General features: G+C 32.8%; 1 protein-coding gene across 1 annotated transcript in view; it reads right to left on the bottom strand.

Annotated features, from left to right (window-relative positions):
- Positions 1 to 254: 254 nt before the first annotated feature.
- The window catches only part of LOC150108379 (uncharacterized), a 44,216-nt gene continuing 24,331 nt past the window's right edge, over positions 255 to 20,139 (bottom strand). Inside the window, exons 6-7 of the mRNA XM_090390732.1 lie at positions 2,787 to 2,904; positions 255 to 592 (exon numbers count right to left, since the gene is read on the bottom strand). Coding sequence (XP_090246858.1) covers positions 413 to 592; positions 2,787 to 2,904 — 298 coding nt within the window. The 3' untranslated portion in view covers positions 255 to 412. The remainder of the gene's footprint in view (positions 593 to 2,786; positions 2,905 to 20,139) is intronic.

Genomic DNA, 20,139 nt, shown 5'->3' with positions numbered 1-20,139 from the left:
TCACCTTCATAAATACTTCTTGCAGACTCATATTCTTTCCCTATATCCCACTTTTTTTTTTTTTTGATAGATATCAGTCAGAGAGAGAGAGAGAGAATGTGGCAAAAACTGCTTAGAAAGCAAACTTTGTAGGCTTATGGAAGTTAGACAATTTAAAATAAGATTTAGGAAGTGTTAAAGTATTACTGCAATATATTCACCGAAGTTTTTATATAATTGTATTATGCATTTAATAAATACACACGCCAAAGATCTAAAAAGAATTCAAAAAGTGATTCTTTATTTAAACTGATCACATTTTGTAGTAGAAAAAGAATGACAACGAATTAATATCTTATGCAAATATATCCACAGATGTTTAGAAAATTAACTGATAATAATGTTTTACAAAACTTCTTGAAGGAACGTAAATTCAGTAATTGTTAACACGTCGTTTAGACTTCTTCAGCTGTTTCTTCCTGAAGATAGGAGTGGTAGGAAGTTTGTCTACCTGCTCGATAGCACAGCAAGCAATTCGGGTTCCGGCATTACCGCTGGTCAGGCTGTCTGGAATCTCAGGATTGGTGCCAAAATCATCAGGATCTGCATGAACCTAAAATAATTTGAAAAAAAAAAAAATTTCATAAAATAAAAGTAGAAAATGTTTTTAATGTCCCACTGCTTTTTATAAAGCTATCAGGTTACTTCTTTAAAGATACTTTTCTGATTTTTCTCTTCAACTCATTCGTAAGGTTGAACTACGAGCCATGAATTCCTGCTTATAAGAATAGGTAGGGAAGATAGTTAATATAATTATCGGATAAGAGATAGAAGTTAACACTGATAATTTCTGATCGAAAGCTGTCACTTATATCTAAGAAAAATTATTGTTAATCTCCCCCTATTGTGTGGTGGAGCCTACCACTGAAACTCTTACACTGAATTGTTCTGTTCTGCATATGTTTGGGTTTACTACTCACAGTACTTTTTTCTCCATTATCTTTCTTCTTTCATATATGATGGATTCTTATTTTGGTTGAGACTTTTTTTTTTCTTCTTTTCTTCAAACCATGCATTACTGATTTTCATCTTTTCTTAGCGCCTTACGTTTTTTTTTTTTTTTTACCTTCATTTCTGCACTTTTTCATTTTTATTATTATTAGATGACCTCTTGTTCTGCTCTCTCTAGCCAAGTGCTGAAATATTTCTTGTATATTTTTTTTTTCCCTATATAATTCTTTAAGTAACTTAAATGTTTCTATCATATCCTGCCTTATTCGCCTATCAACTAACTCTTGCAATCCACAAACCCATTGTGATAGGCAGCGCCGGCCGAGCAAATTTTTGAATGTGTGCAAGATTTTTTTTTCCGCCCTTCGGTTTCATATTTATATTATTTATCAATATATCACATTTTTATATTAAAATATTAAATTATTAAATAAAAACTTCCGATTAATTTTGTTTCTTAAATAAAAATATTCTATTTATAAGAGAATCAAATTTTCTCAATGAAATTGGATCTAAATGTTTCTGTCCCAGGGATTATCAAAATTAAAATAATTATTTGGAGCTTATATAATTAGAATAAAATATAATTATCTATATAAATATGTATATATAAATTTAATATTTTTGAAACATTATATATCTAATTTTATTATTATTATTATTATTTAAATTGTTTCTGACTCCAGTATAATTGTAACATAAACTCTTTGTAAGTTTTCCGCCCTTTTACTTTTCCGCCTGCGCATTCGTCCATTCCCCCACCTGCCTCGAGCCGGGCGTGGCGATAGGCACCCTATCTATTTTGTGAAGTGAAAAAGTGCTTGTTTAAATTTGCAAAGAACTGCGAGAAAAATAGATTAAGTATAACAGTATCGCAAATGATATTAAAAAAAAATTATAACAAAAGAAAACCCAATTCCGCATGTAGATTAATACCACGGATGTTCTCCTTTCTTCCTCACAGACCGGAAATCAGCCCAAGGCAACAGCTATCTTATTTAACAGGATGGCTCGTTACTGACTGCTGTAAATAAGTCTATGAATACCGCACATTTATTTCAGACGAAAACATAACAGGAAGTTACATCGATAAGTTAATATTATTATTAACACTATTGTTTTTTTGTTAACATTATTGTTAACTGTCCTAGTACGAAATAAAAAAGTATCCCTAAAGCTCTTCATACAGGCACGTTCATCAATGATGACCTTGTCCTTGAAGAACTCGTTGGTATTGTAATATGATGCAATTTAACTCAGTTTATCAAATGACATAAAATAGAAGAAAACAGAAAAAACTAAAGATTTTTTACCTGTAAAAATTGAGCTGCTGTACGTGTTTTTTTTTTTTTACAGGTGTCTGTTAAGAAGAGCGGATGTATCGTATCAGATGCGAAAAGTGTGGCGTTGAAATGCTTTCTTGAACAAATGACATTCATTATTATGGTCAAAGGATGTCTTTATTTATTATTACAGCTTTAGTAATTTAATCGAAGTCAGAGACGAGAACTATTTGAACCAATTTTGTTATCCATTCTTCACACAAAGCCGGAATATAAATCTAGTGTTGAACTGGCCAGTGAAAAGAAATCACAGTGTATTTAGATAAAATCTAAATACACTGCGATTTTATTTACATTTTAGATAAACCTCTAAAAAACAGGTTTTTAGAGGTTTATCTAAAATAAGGTAAAATCTCAAACAATGATTTCATGGTCATGTTTTTTTTTTTTTCGTAATTGTATTTTTTCATTACTGACAAAAATTAAGATATGGTAAAAGACAAAGATACTTACCACCATGGATTTTCCAATGATCGAGTGCTCTCCCACAAGCGATGCTATATTATCAACAAAAGCAATGTTGGTTATACCATGGTCATCACATCCTATATTGCCCAAGTCTCCAACATGTCTGAAAAGATTAAACAGTACTTAGTTTAACCAGAAAATTTGTTTTATTGTAATAAATACTAATTTTAATAATAAACAAATATCGTTTAATACTTTATAGTGAATATTAAGTAATTATTTAAGTTTTATGCATACGATTATAACTACGTTACATGAATATAATTCAACAAATTTGTGTATGTGTGTGCGCGTGCGTGCGTGCGTGCGTGTGTGTGTCGTTTTTATTTCAGTTCACACATGACCTCTAACTATTTTACACGGATTTGTCTCTTAAAATAACTATTAATTGCAAAGTAATAGTCATTTTAGTTATTAATTAACAACGTTTTTACTAACTGTCCTACACATTCATTAATAAAACATTCCGGTTTTAGCAACCTTCCAATATACTTTGGATTTCTTCGTTTTTCTGAAAGAACATCAGACTGTTCTGATGAGATTTGGTCTGTACTTCGTGTTTTTTTTTCCTTCTTCTTCTTCTTCTTGGTATTCTAACCTTTTTTCTTTTTTTTTTCCTTTCTGGATCGTTTTTAGTCTCTCTCTCTCAATCCCCTTTTTAGAATTGTTAGCATTTCAGAAACTATTTTTGGTATGCACTAATCTTCATCGTTCGAGTTAGATAGCGTGAATTTGAATGAGTGTTGAATCCTTAAATGAGCACGACAACTGCATCTGAAGAATCGTGGAAATAAGTATTTGAAAGTAAATTAATGAACAGTGGTAGCTCGTGACTTGAAATCGTGGGGGGGGGGGTGCAACTTTCGAAATATACATACGACTGTAAGTATAGTGATACGTGTTTGGATAAAATATCAAAATTATGGTAAAAATGAAACATGAAAAAATATTATTTATTATCGATAAAATTATATGATATAATATTATTAAATAAATAAATCCGCTACAAATTTGGGGAATATAATTAAAAATTATATAATAATGATACAAATAAGATTAAATCACGAGCTATCTTATACAAGAGAGATAAACCAAGAGGTCCGACAGGGATGTCCCCCTCTCAGCAATTCTTTTTAATATCTACTTAAATGAAATAATAATAAAATGGAGTAAAAATTTACATCAAGGAATTAAACTTTCACCTACAGTTAACTTAAACACCCTCCTCTTTGCAGACGACCAAATAATAATTACAAATTCTGAAGATAACATACAGAAAGCTATTTTGAATCTAAATGAGATATCCAAAGATTATGTTATGATAATATCAACGGAAAAATCAAAAACTATGGCCTTCAAAGGACAAGATCCAGCAAGAACTAAAATAGTAATAGATAACAAGATCTTAGAACAGGTGAATTCATTTAACTACCTAGGATGTATGATCACATATGAAAAAGATATAAAAGTAAAAATTGCAAAATATTTAAAAATTACAGGTGTAATTAACTCTATATTTAAACCAAACCTAGTTCAAAAACAAACCAGGCTAAAACTATATACAATACATTAGCCCTACGGGTCTTAATGTATGGAAGCGAAATCTGGACAATAAAACAAAAAGACAAACAAAGATTAATAACAGCAGAAATGAAGTTTATGAGAAAAACTGCAAAGTATACCCTATTTGATCACAAAAGAAACGAAGATATTATGAAAGAAAACCAAGAACCAGTAATAGAAAATATTAAAAAATATAAACATAAATGGATGGAACACGTTCAAAGAATGAAAACAGAAAGATTACCAAAACAAGCCTTAAAGTACAAGCCATTAGGAAAAAGAAAACCAGGACGTCCTCTTAAACGATTCAACGATGACTTTTAAGGCCGGAACAGGCCATGCTAGGCCTAAATCCTTGATACCTATGATGATGATAAAATTATACATCATCATCATCATCATCATCAAATTCCTGACATGTACCCTCAAGGGGTGTAGAGGATATGATAGCACTACATGACAAATTTACATCATTACTAACTTCCTATCTACAATTTTCCTCCAAATCAGTCTGTTACTTGTCAAGACTCCAACATTATCAGATCTTATATTTCTATCGTCTTAGGCACTTTGTACCGTATCAATCCACCTACATCTTGGTCTTCTTCTGGGTAGTTTTACTGCCAACCTGGCAGAGAAAAACTTGTTTTGCTAATCTTTTCTCGCCCATTTCTGTTCAAGTGACCATACCATCTGAGATTAGCTCTGCTAACGCATTCCTGGATGCTGACAATGTCGAGTTCTCTCCTAATATCCTCGTTTTTAATATGATATTGGCATTGATGCCATCTGTTCACGTCTCTAATCTTTCTCAGGACTCTCATATCTGCGGTCTCTAGTCTTTGGTTAAGTGTTTTACTTCTGACCCAGGTCTTGGATCCCTAAGTTAAAACTGGTTTTAATACTGTACTGTATACAGATAATTTAGTGTTCCGACTAATTTCTCTCTTATTCCATATGAATTTATTCAATTGACTTCCTACCATACCAGCTTTGTTGATTCTGTTGTCTATTTCCATATTTAATTTACCATCTTCACTAAAAATCGTGGCTAAGTAGCTGAAATGTTTTACTTGTTCCACAGGTTTTCCGTTCACAACACAGTTGACATTTTCAACGATTCTACATATTTTCATTGTCTTTGTCTTTTTATTGCTGACCTTCACTATATCTATTACAACAGTTATTCAATTTAGTCAGGGAATCTTGCAAATTTGTAGCGGATTTATTTAGAAGTATAACATCCTTCACATAAAGCAAAGAGCTGATATTAACATCTCCAATTCTGATATCATGTTTATTACCACTTTCCTTCATAATGCAATCCATATAGATAATGAATAACAGAGGGGGTAATGTACATCCTTGTCTCACACCAGATTTAACATTAAACAATATTCCTGTACTTCCTGTTCAATTCTAAATGCTGATTTACAACTCAAATAAAGACTAAGTATTGCTTGATATAAATCCCATTGACACCATATAACTGTAGTGTTTTGAATAGCTTCATTCTAGGCACTATGTCGTATGCCTTTTCCAGATCGACAGAACTTAAATATAGATCTTTGTTATATTCCCATGCTTTCTCAACTATTTGTCGTAAAGTGAAGATCTGATCGTGATAGCCTCTATTTGGTCTGAATCCAGCTTGTTCTTCACTAAGCTTTTCTTCCACAATTCTTCTCAAACGTTTCTCAAGTATACTGGCATAAATCTTGCCCAGAACACTCAGTAGGGAAATACTTCCGTAATTCTCACATTCAGTTTAATTTTCTTTTTTATATATGGGTACTATTAGAGCTCTACTCCAATCATCAGTAATTCGTCCCTCTGTCCAGGCCTTCTGAACTATGCAGTGCAGCCACTGTAAGACTTTTATACCACCATACTTCAGCATTTCTGGTTGAATATCATCTACTCCTGCTGTCTTTTCACATTTTAAGACAGCCATTGATGACTTTTTCCACTTCAAGTATGAATATGTATTCCTGACTGTATACCTGTTGAGCGTTTTTTACCACTGTGCCATCACTGCTCGTTTCATTTAGCAATTTTTCGAAGTAATTACTCCATACTTCAAGGATATCTTTGTCTCCCGTTTTCATGTCATCTTTATCATCTCTAACTCCTTTTACAGCACTCTTTCCTCCATTTCTAAGCTTCTTCAACAACCTCCAGAATATCTTACCACCTTCTTGATATTTATTTTTTTGTTCTTGCCAAAGTCCTCCCATGACTTTTGTTTAGCTAGTTTTACAGTTTTTCGCTTTCTTACATTTGTCTCTGTATTCTCTAAGAGCAAAAGCTGACTTATTTTGCCAGGAACTTTTGATATGCTTTCTTCTTTTCCTTCGCTGCCTCTTTAACTTCCTGTGTCCACCATGGAGTCCTGATTTTTCTGTCCTTGCAGAAAACCTCACCACATGCCTCTCTGGCTGAAGCAATCAGGATTTTCTTCAAGGCTTGCCACTGAATCTCCAAGGTTTGGTTCCTGTGCTCAAACTCTTTCATTTTTCGTTCAATAATCTTTGTATATGTTAGTCTACAGTTCACATCTGAGAGCTGCTCAACTTTTATTCGCTTTAAAACTTTCTTACATGTTATTCTTTTCAATATGAAATTCAATTTTATCCTGCTCAAGACTAAATAGTGATCACTTCCAATTTCAAATCCTCTGTACACTCTGGTGTCCTGCACCAGGGAGAAAACATCACTATCAACAATAACATAGTCAATGAGACTTTTCTTATTCCTTGCCTCTTCTATCCATGTGAATTTGTGCACATTTTTATGTTGGAACATGGTGTTAGTAATAACCAGTCCATGTCCTGAGCAGAAATCCAACAGATATTTGCCATTATTATTAGCTTTGCTCTTTTCTCCAAATTTTCCCAAAATATTTTTGTATGTCTCACAATCATTTCCTACTCGCTATTCAGATCCCCTACAAGGACCAACTTTTCCTTTTTCATTATGTCCGTTGCTTTTTCTAAAGTATCAAAAAATTCCTTCACTTCTACCTTAGTAGAACCTTCTGTGAGACTATAGGCACAAATAAGTCTCATTGTCCAATTCCCCATTCTGATATTTGCCCACATCACTCTACTTGAGACTGCCTGCCATTCAAGGAGATTAGCCTCGTATTTAGTGTTGAATACTATGGCTACTCCTTCTTTTCCTTGATTTTCGTTGCCTGAATATAACATTTTGTATTTATTGCTCAGAAAGATCTCACCAGTTTTTATCTTTTTTTTGTCTTTTTTGACAAAATTATTAAATTTTTACAAATATTACTAAATTATTAATTTTAAAATTACACAGTTTGGTATAATTCAAAATTACTTAAAAATAAAATCCATTATCATAACTCCATTATCTCCAAAATCCACTGGAGAGAGTACAAAGGCGAGTGTTGAAAATGATATCAGGATTGTGGATTACTGATTATAAAGACAGGTTGAGAATTTGTAGATTGCAGACATTAGCAAATAGGAGAAAGAGGGGTGATATGATTGCATAAATTGGAGAAAATGGTTTTGGGTTATACAACATTAGCATGGATAGGAGGATGGCTGACTGACATATATCAAAAAGTGGTATACGGAGGATCTGAGTCTGCACGATTTAAGGTAACAAGTGGTGTACCACAAGGTTCAGTATTTGGTCCACTGTTATTCAATCTGTACATTAATGATATTGGGAAGGATTTGACAAGCGACATACGGTTAGTTGCTGATGATGCAAAGATAGGCAAGGTAATCATGAATGCTGCATGGAAAATGGGTGTCAGTTCAATGTCAGTAAATGTAAAGTCATTCACTTCGGCTTGATCACTTATCCAGTGTCATAATATATTGGTGGGATTAGGCTAGAAGAAACTGATGAGGCTATGGATCTTGGAGTATTAATAGATAGGAAGTTGAAGTTCAGGGGCCATGTGGCAAAGATTGCAAATACAACTCAAAAGATAATTGCATTGCTCAAACGAACGTTCACATTTAAAGATAAGGATGTTATTTTGCCTCTTTACAAGGCCTTGATAAGGCCTCACTTGGACTATTGTGCGCAGGTCTGGTCTCCAGGTTTCCGATGTGATTCTGATATATTGGAAAGAGTACAAAGGAGAGTATTAAAAGATCAGGATTATGAAATACTCATTATGAAGACAGATTGAGAATTTTTAGGCTGCAGGCACTAACAAACAGGAGAAAGAGGGGTGATATGATTGAGACTTACAAACTGCTGAAAGGATAATACAGGATTTCAATTGATGGGATTTTTCAATTTATGGAGGGTGGGGAAAAGACGAGAGGGCATCCTTGGAAGCTGAGAATGAAAGCTGCCAAGAAGGGTGTAAGGGCCAGATTTTTCTCTTAGAGGGTGGTGCGTGATTGGAATGGATTGCAATTGGATGTTGTGAGTGCAAGCAGTGTGAATGAATTCAAGAATAAGTATGATAGCTGGTGTGTGTAGTATGTGGCCTCCCTCGATGAGTCTCTGACTCCCTGGAAGTCTCTCTTAATAATAATAATAATAATAATAATAATAATAATAATAATAATAATAATAATAATAATAATAATAATAATAATGAAACTCCAATAATGTTGTAAAATAAAAACTACAACAAATGTTGTCTTTAATTGTAATGTTCAAATATTTAAAGAGACGGAGTAAACTCGATAAGCACTACGAACACTACTACTAGCGCAAACTGCATATAAACAGCAGTGGAACTGCGCCACGGACAGTGCCGCATTACGCTAATAGCTCGCATCTCACTATGACGAGCATATGCTTGCGCGCGTAGCAATATGACACTGTGGTAAACACAGTGCTGCTAGCGTCCTTCGCCCTCCTAAGTGCTACAAGATGGATTTTTATTATTTTTATACAAAATAAGAGAATTGTATAGGATTGTTGATGATAAAATTAAATATTACAAGCAAATATAAAGAAATTAATAAATATATTTATATATCGAGAAAAATAGCCATAATAGGATGCGAGAAATAAAAAATCGGAGGACTCTAGAATGAACTGAGGAGAGTCCAGTTGGTATTACAGATTAATAATGTAATTTAAATCTTTAAAGAGATAACGTTATTTTATTACTTATAACTATTTTACTTCCAATATGACATCTTCACTTGAATGCATGTTGAATTTAAATAATTACTGAAAAGTGCAACTTATCTTCGAAATATATTGCTTTAAAAAGCAAAATGTAAAAGATGTATATTCTGCCGAAGAAGGTTGTAAACCACTCCTAGGTTAGTACCATGGGTGAGTGAAGAGTTAAAGAATCCTTACTCTAGCGATCAAACATGGAACCTTTTTTGCAATGAAATTCGGCCACTAGTAACAGGATGATTGTCTCATATCGGGTAGTATATGGGTGAGTGAAGAATTGAATAACTCGGTTAAATCGTCTCTACTTTAGGCGTCAAATATTGAACTTTTTTTGCACTTATATTCGGCCATCAGTAAGTAGGACGGTGATCTCATGTCAGGCAATAAAATCCATCTACCCTCTGAACAGTATTACCTAAGATGGTTTACGCTTCATATCATTTTCATTCACAACAAACAGAACTAACTTGCTCTTTGAAATAGTAACGTTACCGCTGATGTAGGCTAATAGTATGATATTCAAGTTCATTTAATTAAACTCGATATAAATCTGCATTATATTTCATCTCATATTCTCTATTCTTACAAGTTTTTATGTTATTATCAGGGGTGGCTCGTGCATAGGCACTGCGGAACTGCAGCATCCCCAATTTTTCTCGATATATAAATTGTAATATTTAATTTTATCATCAACAATCCCATACAATCCTCTTATTTTGTAAAAAAAATAAATAGATAAAAATCCATCTTGTAGCACTTAGGAGGACGAAGGACGGTAGCGGCACTGTGTTTTCCACAGTGTCATTTTGCTACGCGCGCAAACATATGAATGTCATAGTGAGATGCGAGCTATCAGCATAATGCGGCACTGTCCGTCGCACAGTTCCACTATTGTTTATATGCAGCTTGTGCCAGTAGTAGAGTGTTCGTAGTGCTTATCGTGTTTACTCTGTCTTTTTAAATATTTGGACATTACGATTAAAGACAGTTAACATCTGTTATAGTAATTTTTAAGTCATTTTGAATTATACTAAACTGTATAATTTTATCCATAATAAACAATATTTTTTCATGTTTATTTTTTTTTTTAATTTTTAGCATAATTTTGATATTTTATCCAAGCACGTACACACTGTACTTACAGTGTGTATGTATATTTCGAAAGTTGCAGCACCCCCACGATTTCAAGCCACGAACCGCCACTAGTTATTATACACGATTTATTTTAATCCAAGAGACGGAAGACGATAGATTCAAAATAAATTAAATACGACACGAAAATATTAAACATTAATTTGCAGCTTTGTAGTAAAAGGAACCTCGCTAATTAATAATATAATGAGTTTAGAGGACCTAAAGAACGATGAATGTAAAATCGTATGGGCTAACTGACGATGTAATTTAATCTTGGTTGAAACAACTCAAAAACGGTTCCTCGAGATGTACGGGATATTCGATGGAGATATAATCAGAAATATTCCAGTTGGAAACTCGTGTTTATACAATAAAGGTTAAAGACCATTGAGATGGTAATGAGTTTACAGTGTCATGCGAAAGGTCAAAGCTCTCTTGTGAGAGCTTCTGTTTTATGCTTGCCTACACGACCTACATGCCATAGCAAAGAAAAAACTATTTCATCATATCGGGGACAAATTATATTTGAATAAAGCAAAGTCCTTCGATGAATGTCTATATTTTAAACATATTAAAGGGTAAGGGCAAAGATTATGTTTATGTTGTTATTATTGAAATTGTATAATCTATTTTCAATATGGGATTTTGTTCAGTAACATATTATCTTCCCTAATGCATATCCCATAATTTAATAATAATAATAATAATAATAATAATAATAATAATAATAATAATAATAATAATAATAATAATAATAATAATAATAATAATAATAATAATAATAATAATAATAATAATAATAATAATAATAATAATAATTATTATTAATTATTATTATTATTATTATTATTATTATTATTATTATTATTATTATTATTATTATTATTATTATTATTATTCCACGGGAAGATCGTCTAGAGGCAACTACACGAATTATCCAAATACATATTAAATCTTACTGTACATATAACTACTGTCAAGTGTGTTTCATGTTTACGGTCTCATTCGCAACGAGAGTACAATTTTATTGCAATCTCACTTACAGAAAATGACATCACCTTTATATAGTTATCCTTATCTATATTACAACAGAGAGACTTAAAAACGATTTACAAACCAGTAATCAATGACAGAGTGATCTCATACAAAATATTTATGATATGAAATCGGAAATTTGATTTCAAGATTCGACTTATGCATATGTTTTTGAGGAACATACAGTATATCCAGTGGTGTAATAATGGTGACGTTTCTACTGTACTGACGTAATATATGTTGGTCAAATTCGCGTATGCAAGCTTCATAAAATAAATAAATAAAAGTAAATAAAATAAACAACCATGCTGTGAGAAAGTTTGTAATTAGGCGACATCCATTAAGGTAAGGAATGCTCTCCTTTCTCCCCTTTATTTTAATTAAAAATATTACACTTCTATAAATTTAATACCGTTCTTTATTGAACATTATTCGACGATCAACAGCTTACTAACTTATGTTCTTTGATTTGTAAACAATAACTGAATATTCGCAATTGTTTACATTAGAAGAGCACGTTACTTCACACACTAGGTGCAGAAACGTTTTTTTTTTTAATTATGAGTTGGCGCCATCTATTGGAATGAATTCGATAAACAGATAATAGTAAGCGTTTTATTAAACAGGTGCTAAAAATCAGGACAGTACGTGTGTCGGGGGTAGGAAGGGGGAGATTAAATAATCATTGCTGCTTGAATATGAAGTTATAATGGTCAGTATTTTCCTATATACTTCTATCTACTATAGTTAGTCAATTTTGTACGTACTGCATTTCGACTTCTTGAAGCCTAATTAATGTTTTCATAATTGTAAGAAGATAAATATCTCACATTATTTTTTAATTTCTCATTATCTGCTTATTGCTGATTTCTGACTTTCACATACATCTATAACAGAATAAAATCAATTTCTTTTTATCTTAATTTAAGTCAGTACCATATTAAATTTAAAATTTTGCCGTATCCGAGTTGTATATTATTATTATTATTATTATTATTATTATTATTATTCAGTAGCTTTGAACGACACTATACTCTTCCACACATCATTTTTGCTTCCACAAACAACCTTTTAGTTCTTACTCCCCTATCACATCATTCATCACCTTTCTTTAAACTGTAAAGTGTTAACGTCCTAGCGTAACCTATATTTCATAACACAGCACTTAATCAGCAACCACACAGAGAACAGTAATCATAACAATAACCAGTTGGAAATCTAACAACGAAAAAGTCAGGCTGCTGCTTGAACCGAAAGAGGACTTTGACCATTGAACTCACTATGTTATACCTGACTGATAGTTTTCCATTGGAATCAATTATAAGAATCAAAAATCAACTGAAATGCTTTTATTTAATAATTACACTGTGATATGCACTCCAACCATTAATTCACGTTAATGTTTCAGGTAAATAATGAAAACAAAATTGACATAAATTAATAATCAGAACAAGACAATATTGGATTTTCTGAGATGGTTATGATATGCCTGTAAAACGCACAAGAAAATGCCGAAATCTGAAATTGATAAATGCAGTTCAAATTATGAGGGGAAGAAAAAAATAAATAAATAATTAGCGCAGTTTTAAGCAAGAATTTCTGTCGCATTAATCTGATAGATACACTTGCATTTGATATTGCTGATACTTCAGTGTAATAAAAGTAGATAAGGAAGTACATATTACAGTAATTCTTTAATGCTTAGCTAATTTTTTTTTATTCTTATTTCATATTCATATTTATAAGGTGAAAAAAGAACAATTCCTGAACTCTCAGTTATACTTTCTTAGAGTACAAGTTTTTGATTAATATACAATGGCGGCTCGTAGCTTGAAATTGTGGGGGTGCTGCAACTTTCGAAATATACATACACACTGTAAGTACAGTGTGTATGTGTTTGGATAAAATATCAAAATTATGGTAAAAATAAAAAATTAAAAAAAAATTAAACATCAAAAAGTATTGTTTATTATCGATAAAATTATACAGTTTGGTATAATTCAAAATTGTTTAAAAATAAAATATATTCTTCTTGTTTTGTTTCGTGAAAAAATATTGTTTATTATCGATAAAATTATAGTTTAGTATAATTCAAAATTATTTAAAAATAAAATCCATTATCATAACCCCGATAACGTTCTAAAATAAAATCTATAACAAATGTTGTCTTTAATTGTAATGTCCAAATATTTAAAGAGACGGAGTAAACACGATAAGCACTACGAACACTCTACTACTGGCGCAAACTGCATATAAACAACAGTGGAACTGTGCGACGGACAGTGCCGAATTACGCTGGTAGTCCGCATCTCACTATGACGTGCATATGCTTGCGCGCGTAGCAATATGACACTGTGGTAAACACAGTGCTGCTAGCGTCCTCGCCCTCCTAAGTGCTACAAGATGGACTTTTATTATTTTTATACAAAATAAGAGAATTGTATAGGATTGTTTATGATAAAATTAAATATTACAAGCAACTATAAATAAATTAATACCCATAATTAGTGTTATGATGATGATTTATGTATCGAGAAAAATTGGGGGTGCTGCCGTTTCGCAGTGCCTATGTACAAGCCGCCCCTGTTAATATATATCCTAAATAAATATATAAATTTTCGTATTACTTAGTTTTATATTTTGTGTTACATGGAGTATAATATGGAGTATTTTAGGGTTAACTGACTGTATTGTTATAAACTGTCTTGTTAGTTTTAAACGGAAGGTAACTTAACCGGTCTTATATGGAGGCGGCTGGATATTATTGTTGTGACTGATGTTTTTTTGGAAATAGGAGAACTGCATGCATACCAGAAATTATCGCTCATAACAGTGCGTTCGGCTTGTTCAGCAGATTTATAGTGAGTGTAAAGCGCATGTTGTAAGATTTATTGGAGTGTTGTACAATACATATCAGATAAACGTGTCTAATGACTAAGTTCAACACACATAAACCACAGTAGTAAGTATTTTATTAGGTAAATATTTCGTCCTAGGTATCTTAGGACATCATCGGTACAGTAAGGCATTACTAGGAATGACAAAAGAAAGGGCGCGTCCGTACAAAGGAATCCAAATTGCGTGCAGTGGCGCGTTGCGGCCTGAACTTAAATTAAATTAAATTGAACTAAATTGCTCAAATTAAATTAAAATTAATTACAATTAAGTTATTATTTTACACAATTTTGTATGACAATTTCCCATACTTTAGGGATGGCAAGAACATCATTGGGGTTTAGATTTGGTCTGTGGAGTAGGGCTTCAGCACTTTCTTTATATGAACGTTCATACTTATATGAAGATCTGTGTAGAAGTTTTGTCTTTTTCCAATGGATCTTGTGGTTTGGGTTTTCAACTCCGTGTTGAGCGAGGCCTGATTTATGTGGTTTGATGAGGCGGGTATGGTCTTGATGTTCCGAAATGCGTTTAAAAACTGATCTGTCTGTCTGTCCAAAATAAGAGAGTTTACAGGAGCATGGAACCTCGTATACACCAGGTAGTAGCATAGGTGAAAGTTTGTCTTTAGGCGAGGGTAACAAGTTTTGGATCTGGTTGATGAGTTTGTAGGCGGCAGCAAAATTGTATTTCAAGATTGTATTTATATATAAAGAAAGTGCTGAATCCCTACTCCCCAGATCAAATCTAAACCGCAATGATGTTCTTGACATCCCTAAAGTATGGGAAATTGTCATACAAAATTGCGTAAAATAATAATTTAACTGTAACTAATTTTAATTTAATTTAAGTAATTTAGTTCAATTTAATTTAATTTAAGTTCATGCCGCAACGCGTCACTGCACGCAATTTGGATTCCTTTGTACGTACGCGCTCTTTCTTTTGTCATTCCCAGTATTGTGCTGATGATATCCTAAGATACCTAGGACGAAATATTTACGTAATAAAAAACCTACTACTGTGGTTTACGTGTGTTAAACTTAGTTATGAATTCTTCACAGGTTTCTCTATATAATCAAACGTGTCTAAGTCTGGCGTCAGTCAGGGAAACGTTATTTACCAGAGTGTATCATCGACATTAAATGTTATGTCAGCAGTGGCACCGTAGAGGGATGATTCTCCCTGTTTGGACTAAGATCCCTTTGTAACGGTATTGTACCAAAATATAATAAATGAAAAGATAAAATAAAAATAATGAGCAATATTATGATTCCTAATCTACAGCAGTTCTATGAAAAGACATTCAGAGTTCGTGCAATAATATGAAGATAGGAGAGGATGATTCGAATGGTCATTAGAGTCTCTATTTGAACGCTACAAAGCACTTTTGAGAAGTGTTAGACTTCAGATAAGGGCGAAACTAACATCTTCAACGTCACTTCAAGAATTTGATATTTTAGTGAAGGAACAGACCAAAATACCTGTAGCTGGTTGAAGAACATTTAGTGGAACATGAACGTCTAATGACAACTGCAATGTTTTATAGTACAGTGTGTGTGTGTGTGTGTGTGTGTGTGTGTGTGTGTGTGTGTGTGTGTGTGATAACTGCATCACCTCCATTACAACCTCCGCCGTAGATGATTTTAGATAACACATCCCATATACAAAGCAAACAAGCTAGATAAAACAAAGCAAGTTGTTATTGAGTATCGCTGATAACTCACAGATGTACTTCGGAGAGGTAATGAACTAACCATGAGAAAAACTAAATGTGTGTAGAAGATAGGAGTTTTTTTTTTTTTTTTTTTCATGATAACAATGTTTTGCACTTTAGCTACATGATTTGAATACACTCAATGGGCACTTCACTTTAGTTACAAACAAAATTACGAGCTACTTATCGATCGATAACCTCTTTCTAATAATATATATATATATATATATCGATGCTTGTTATCAAACTGCAAAGACAATGAAAAGTTAATTTATTTCCTTTTTTTTTGGCCTTCCATTGTTTCTTAAAATTATATATTTTTATTTCATTACAATTCATGGTACCTATAGCATCATGGGTAAGTTGATGATTATTTTTCTATTTTTATTAATTTTATATAATTTTGTATTTTTTACACAGTCCGAAACCCTTTCCAGAGACCAAAAAAATAAAACTTTTTTATGGCACTTGACGGCTCAAATATAAGCGGGGATGTGATCTCACACTTGGCAATGAAATTTATCACACACACACACACACACACACACACACACACACACACACACACACACACACACACACAGCTGACTACTCGGCAAACCGTCCGGCAAGTATATCTTACTTACGATTAAAAAATACATTTCAGATTCATCTTTAAAAGTAAGTAATAGTTCTGATCCAAAAGGAATTAGATTTATTTTTTTTTTAAAACCTTGGCTCAACTGATAGAAACTGTTAATAAGTGTAGTATCAAGTTGAGAAAAACATCCACATAATAATAACATGACAAGAGATGATTTTAAAATGTTTCATTTAGTGGCTAAAAAACAGGTAATCTGGTCTGAAAAATATAGCTTACAGGTTATATTTAAAAAAAAAATATTTATTGGAGATATTTAATATCGCAGATTAAATTTCCCTCTACACAACGTCACGATCTGTATATCCCTCAGCTACACACACTGCCATCTACCGCCACAAATAGTATTTTTTTGTTTGCAGATTGTATGTGCACTAGGACCGATTTGTGTGTATGCGAAATGGAAAACCCTTCTGCTTTCTTATTAGATCGGTTAATTCACCTTCGATTTTTGTTTGAACATATAGAAAAAAATGAGAAAGAGGAAAGAAAAAAAACAGTATATTTCATTTTATTGTGTTTTCTGTATTTTCCTTTATAATTCACTAATCGTTGAATGTGTGTGTGTGTGTGTGTGTGTGTGTGTGTGTGTGTGTGTGTGTGTGTGTGTGTGTGTGTGTGTGTGTGTGTGTGTGTGTGTGTGTGTGTGTGTGTGTGTGTGTGTGTGTGTGTGTGTGTGTGTGTGTGTGTGTGTGTGTGAGATTGATGTGGTTGCGACCTCTAGCATTAACTGAAGATGATATAAAATCAAATTGTAAGCAGCATATGGGCGGCATTGTATCCTTGATTCATCCTTCATAACGTGTTCTTTTGGCTATTCCAATTTCTTTTCAAGAAGCAGTAAAATTACTCCCTTGGCTTAACTACTTTTATCCCTGTGCATGTTTTGCAAGTCTTTACTAAGGATAATCCAGCTGATCATGCCGTGTGTGTGTATTCTATAAATATAACCTCATGGCTGAGAGCGTACGCAACGTGATCATAACATGCTTTATTACACCTGTTTTTCACTTTGTGCTACCATGCAATAGATCTTGTTACATCCCATTAGACAAACGAAAACCTGAAGATTTGTTCTTTCTCTCTACTAATTAGAAAACCAATCATATCTTAAACTAATACATAAACTACCAAAAAAAAAAGTAAGTCATAATTTGGTAGGCATGGAACGCTGACTCAAAAATGCATCGCTTGCACGTGTCTGTGCGATTTTTTAATGCTTCCAAAAGAAAAATCACAGTAATGCGGATGTCACGTAAATGGTATCAGTATCATGTTAAGCAAAACTCCTTAGCATCGCTTCTTTGAGGCAAAAAATTAGCCACATATAAAGCCAACAGTTTATACATACACGTATGACTGCAAGCAAAAACTTCATGAACACACACACACACACACACACACACATACACACAAATCGTAATATCTTCAGAGTAAATTTCAAGTTATTTATTTATACTATTTCTGTTCTCCTGTCGTAACCCAATAACCAGTCCAACGCCCCGCTTATTGGAGATACCTCAAGTGCCTTGAAAAAATTCTGTTTGTGTCTAGAGTACTGTATGTATAAAAATGCTCTACAGACTAATCCGAACTATGCAAAAACATAATAAAAATAAATAAAACTAAGTAATATTTTATTTAAAAAAGTATTTTCTTAGCCCGTCCAAGGTACTAATGTACCATAGGTTTACAACCTTTCTTGAGCGGAAGTCACATATAAAAATAAAAAATAAAAAAAAAAAGACAGAAAAAAAAAGTCATTATCTTCTCTGGAATAGTGCAGTGACCCTTAGCTGACAAAGCGAATATCTCTGAGAGATGGTTAGGCAAACACTATACTACTATCATCTGATACTACGAGGAAAGAAACTACAAAACCAGAGGACATTGTAGTTTGATAACTATGGTATATCTGGCTTGTTTCTGTGTGTAACTTAGCTTCGCTGTCACTTGAAGGTTATTTCTCAACGAAACAATAGGAACTTTTTTTTTTTTTTTCTTGAGAATCGCATTCTATTTCTTCAAACTGAGTCGAAGTAAGTTATGAAATAAATTAGTCTTGACAACCAGATAGTACTTTTTTTAACTTTTCGTTTTCGTCCATTAAGCCTGATCAGCGTGTGGATCACGCTAAATAATGAGCAAGTTCAGCAAACAAAAAATATCGTCCATAAATAAATGAAGTTACAAACAGAGACGAACGTATGCAGTGAAAATTTTATATCCAGTAATTAACAATTTATTTTATAAATCAATTTCATGGTTTTGTCATGAAATTAATTTAAAAATCATCTTTAACTCGTGGGTATACAATAACGATAGGTGGCGGGCTGTAGTAGTTTGCCGATTCCTGCTCTTGAGTAGGGATCCGCAATATGTACAAAATACATTTTAAAAGAATAAATAAATAAGAAACAATTCTTAGATCACCCACGGTATAAATATACTATTAAATACTATAGGGACCTTTCATGGGTGGGGGCGACACTAAAAAAAAAAAAAAAAAAAAAAAACCTTTAATAAGCTTTCTGTCTCGCCCACTACTGGTTCACTGTCATATCCTGAAAAGACATGTATTCCACTGAAGAAAGGATGAGGGGAAAAAAGATGAAGTGAACCTTGAGATGATGCGGTTTCCGGCACTTTAAATGGTGCTAATAATTTTTTTTTTTTTCAGATTGACTGCCAGATGGAGCTACTGCGCTTAGTACAAGGCTTCTCCGCTAGAGGAGACTTTTGCTGAATTATTCGCGGTTTATTTCACAATTGTATGCGTAACACCTTTTGCCTTGTATAGTGGGACGTTGTGCTATGTCCTTTGAGCTCTCTGTTTTATCAAAAAAAGCAGAGAGCTCTCCTGTATTTTTGATAAAGTAGAGAGCTTTATCAAAATACAGGAGGGCCTGTGTATATATACATATACAGGCCCTCCCCTAACAATTGCGGGAATCTGGGGCGAGAATACGAATAAGTGGCCCACATATCATATGTCTAAATATTTAAAAGTTATAAATCAAACTAACAAATGGTTAAAATGAAAATAAATATGAAAAAAAATTATTGAATTTTATAAAGATCGACATGGAATTCCATGTCGATCTTTATTACTATTATAAATTCAGACATTACGAAGGATATTGGAGATAAAACCAATTTTAGTCCCACATAATCTGCGTGATAGCACAGTTAGAGACGAATATCTTAAAAAACAAATATAG

This window comes from Typopeltis vanoorti, chromosome 3, assembly GCF_054136105.1.
Source record: "Typopeltis vanoorti isolate ZY-2024b chromosome 3, IOZ_Tvanoo_1.0, whole genome shotgun sequence".
In the NCBI taxonomy this organism is placed as follows: Eukaryota; Metazoa; Arthropoda; class Arachnida; order Uropygi; family Thelyphonidae; genus Typopeltis; species Typopeltis vanoorti.
The sequence above is the reverse complement of the archived record's forward strand: the minus strand, read 5'-3'. Positions and strand labels throughout refer to the sequence as shown.